At 30.4% G+C, this 2,155-nt stretch overlaps 1 protein-coding gene across 1 annotated transcript in view; it reads right to left on the bottom strand.

Moving 5' to 3' along the window:
- Positions 1–63: 63 nt before the first annotated feature.
- The window catches only part of LOC118747197 (trypsin-1-like), an 8,082-nt gene continuing 5,990 nt past the window's right edge, over positions 64–2,155 (bottom strand). Inside the window, exons 2-4 of the mRNA XM_036481186.1 lie at positions 617–701; positions 257–555; positions 64–201 (exon numbers count right to left, since the gene is read on the bottom strand). Of these exons, the coding sequence (XP_036337079.1) occupies positions 64–201; positions 257–555; positions 617–701 (522 nt within the window). The remainder of the gene's footprint in view (positions 202–256; positions 556–616; positions 702–2,155) is intronic.

Below are 2,155 nucleotides of genomic sequence, written 5' to 3'. Positions count from 1 at the left end.
TTTTTTTAATAACACTTTTTTACAATGTTTTAAAATTTGTATGCTATATATAATAATAATCCCTTAGGTAGCCATATTTGCCAAAATCCAATCAATATAATATTGCACACTCGAATAAACGCCGGGAATTTCTGGACGCGCACAACCCACGCCATACGCGACGACACCGATCAGATAAAAACGCACGCTGCCATCAATGGTCTGAAAGCGAAAAGGCATATTTTATTACTTCCCAATCAAAATCTGCCAATCTTACCTCTGGCGCCATCAGCGGTCCACCTGAGTCACCTTGACACGTATCCTGCCCACCGGATAGCACACCGGCGCATATTACGCCCTCATCGAATTGATTTTCAGTGACTAGCCGATTCATGCGTCTATAACTATCGCGACAGACTCTATTAGCGAGTATAGGTACTTGTAGCTCTTGCAGGACATTCGAGGAGGCGCCTCCTTCCATGGTTTTGCCCCAACCCACAACAAAGGGGTTATAATTGAGATAGGATTTGCTGCGTAATTGCGCCGAACTTGGTAGACAAATGGGTTTTATGTTATCTGTGACAAGAAAGCGTTGCATCAAACCGGATTTATACGAGGAGTGTTTTAAGATACTTACTGCTGAATTGTACCTCGCCTGCAAGCCATACCATGCCGATATCATTGCGGCCATTGCGACTATTGTAATTGGGATGACGTTCTTTCTGTTGGTAAAATAAAAAGTAATAATAACTATATTATGTGAGGAAAGGAAATCAATAACGGTTAATAAGTTATTCCACATAAATCAATTTGCTAAAAGGATAAGAAATTTGCCTTAAATTGGAATTCAAAGTTTTTGTTACAAAATTACAGCTTAACAGGCAATTCTGACAACTATCTACAACGCCCTTTCTATCTTTCAAAAGACTTTTTGGAAGATATCTCCAAATGAGGGGGTCTTTTTCTGTTTGTCTTTTACCAATAAGTTTTCTAAAAATTTTTTAAATATATATATTTTTTTTAAACAATAAAAACTATAAATTAAAAGAAAATTTAATTCAACAAAGAAAAAAGATTAAAAAAAGAAAGAATTAATAAAAATAAGTTTATCAAAATTATGCGAAATTAAAAAACAAACATTTACAGCCGGTTTCACTAGCAATTAAAATGGAAAATATATTTTTATTTTCTGTGAATTTCCATATAAAATTCAAAAAAATAAAATAATTTTTAACTTAAATTGCATTCGTGAAATTGGCTGTTAGTTGTAAAAATTTAATTCAACAATTTTATGGAGCTTGGGGCCGTTATTAATGAAAATTTTTGTGGAACAAAAAAAATACATTTTGGTAGAAGTTATAGCTGCTATTTCGGTGATCACCACATCTCCTCATTAGACTTCTTTCACTGGGATTCGATCCAACGACCCCAGCGGCCATCGCCAGTAGTCTACCCACTGAGCTACCTATGTACGTGTTTTTAAATAATAAAATCTTAAAATATATAAACGAACAATAATAAAGAAATTTAAAAAAATTTAAAAATATCTTTTTTTTTTAAACAATAAAATCGAACAATTAAAAGCAAATTAAATTTAAAAAAGTTTAATCGAAAAAGGAAAAAACAAAATAAGTTCCTAAAAATTAAATTAAATAAAAAAAAAAATCCTTTTAAAATAATAAAATTTAGATATTAAAAGAAAGTTATATTAAAAAAAAATTATCAAAACAGAAAAAAATTAAATAAGTTTCTAAAAATCTATGAAATTAAAAATCTATTTTTCTTTTTAAAACGATAAAATCTAAGAATTAAAAGAAAATTTAATTAAAAAAGAAAGAATAAGTGTTCAAAAAAATAAATGAAATTATTTTTTTTTCCTTTTAGAACAATAAAATCTAAACATTAAAACTGAACATTTAATTTAAAAAAGAAAGAAAATTTAATTTAAAAAATAAAAGACGAAAAGAAGTTCCGCTGCCCGAGTATTCGAACCTCGGATGTTTCGAATGATACTCAGTGCTTCCCCTACTTGGCTATTGCGACTGTCGGAGCAGCGCAGGCAAAATGATGTACATCTCCATTTGGAACATGCTCAAGTGACTATTGTCAAAAAAGCTTTTCCTATGTTTTTTATTGCTCAGAATTTTCTATTTTATTTAATACCCATATTGTTATT

The sequence above is a fragment of the Rhagoletis pomonella genome, unplaced genomic scaffold (genome assembly GCF_013731165.1).
Source record: "Rhagoletis pomonella isolate Grant_MI unplaced genomic scaffold, Rhpom_1.0 Rhpom_scaffold_00011, whole genome shotgun sequence".
NCBI lineage: Eukaryota > Metazoa > Arthropoda > Insecta > Diptera > Tephritidae > Rhagoletis > Rhagoletis pomonella.
The sequence above is the reverse complement of the archived record's forward strand: the minus strand, read 5'-3'. Positions and strand labels throughout refer to the sequence as shown.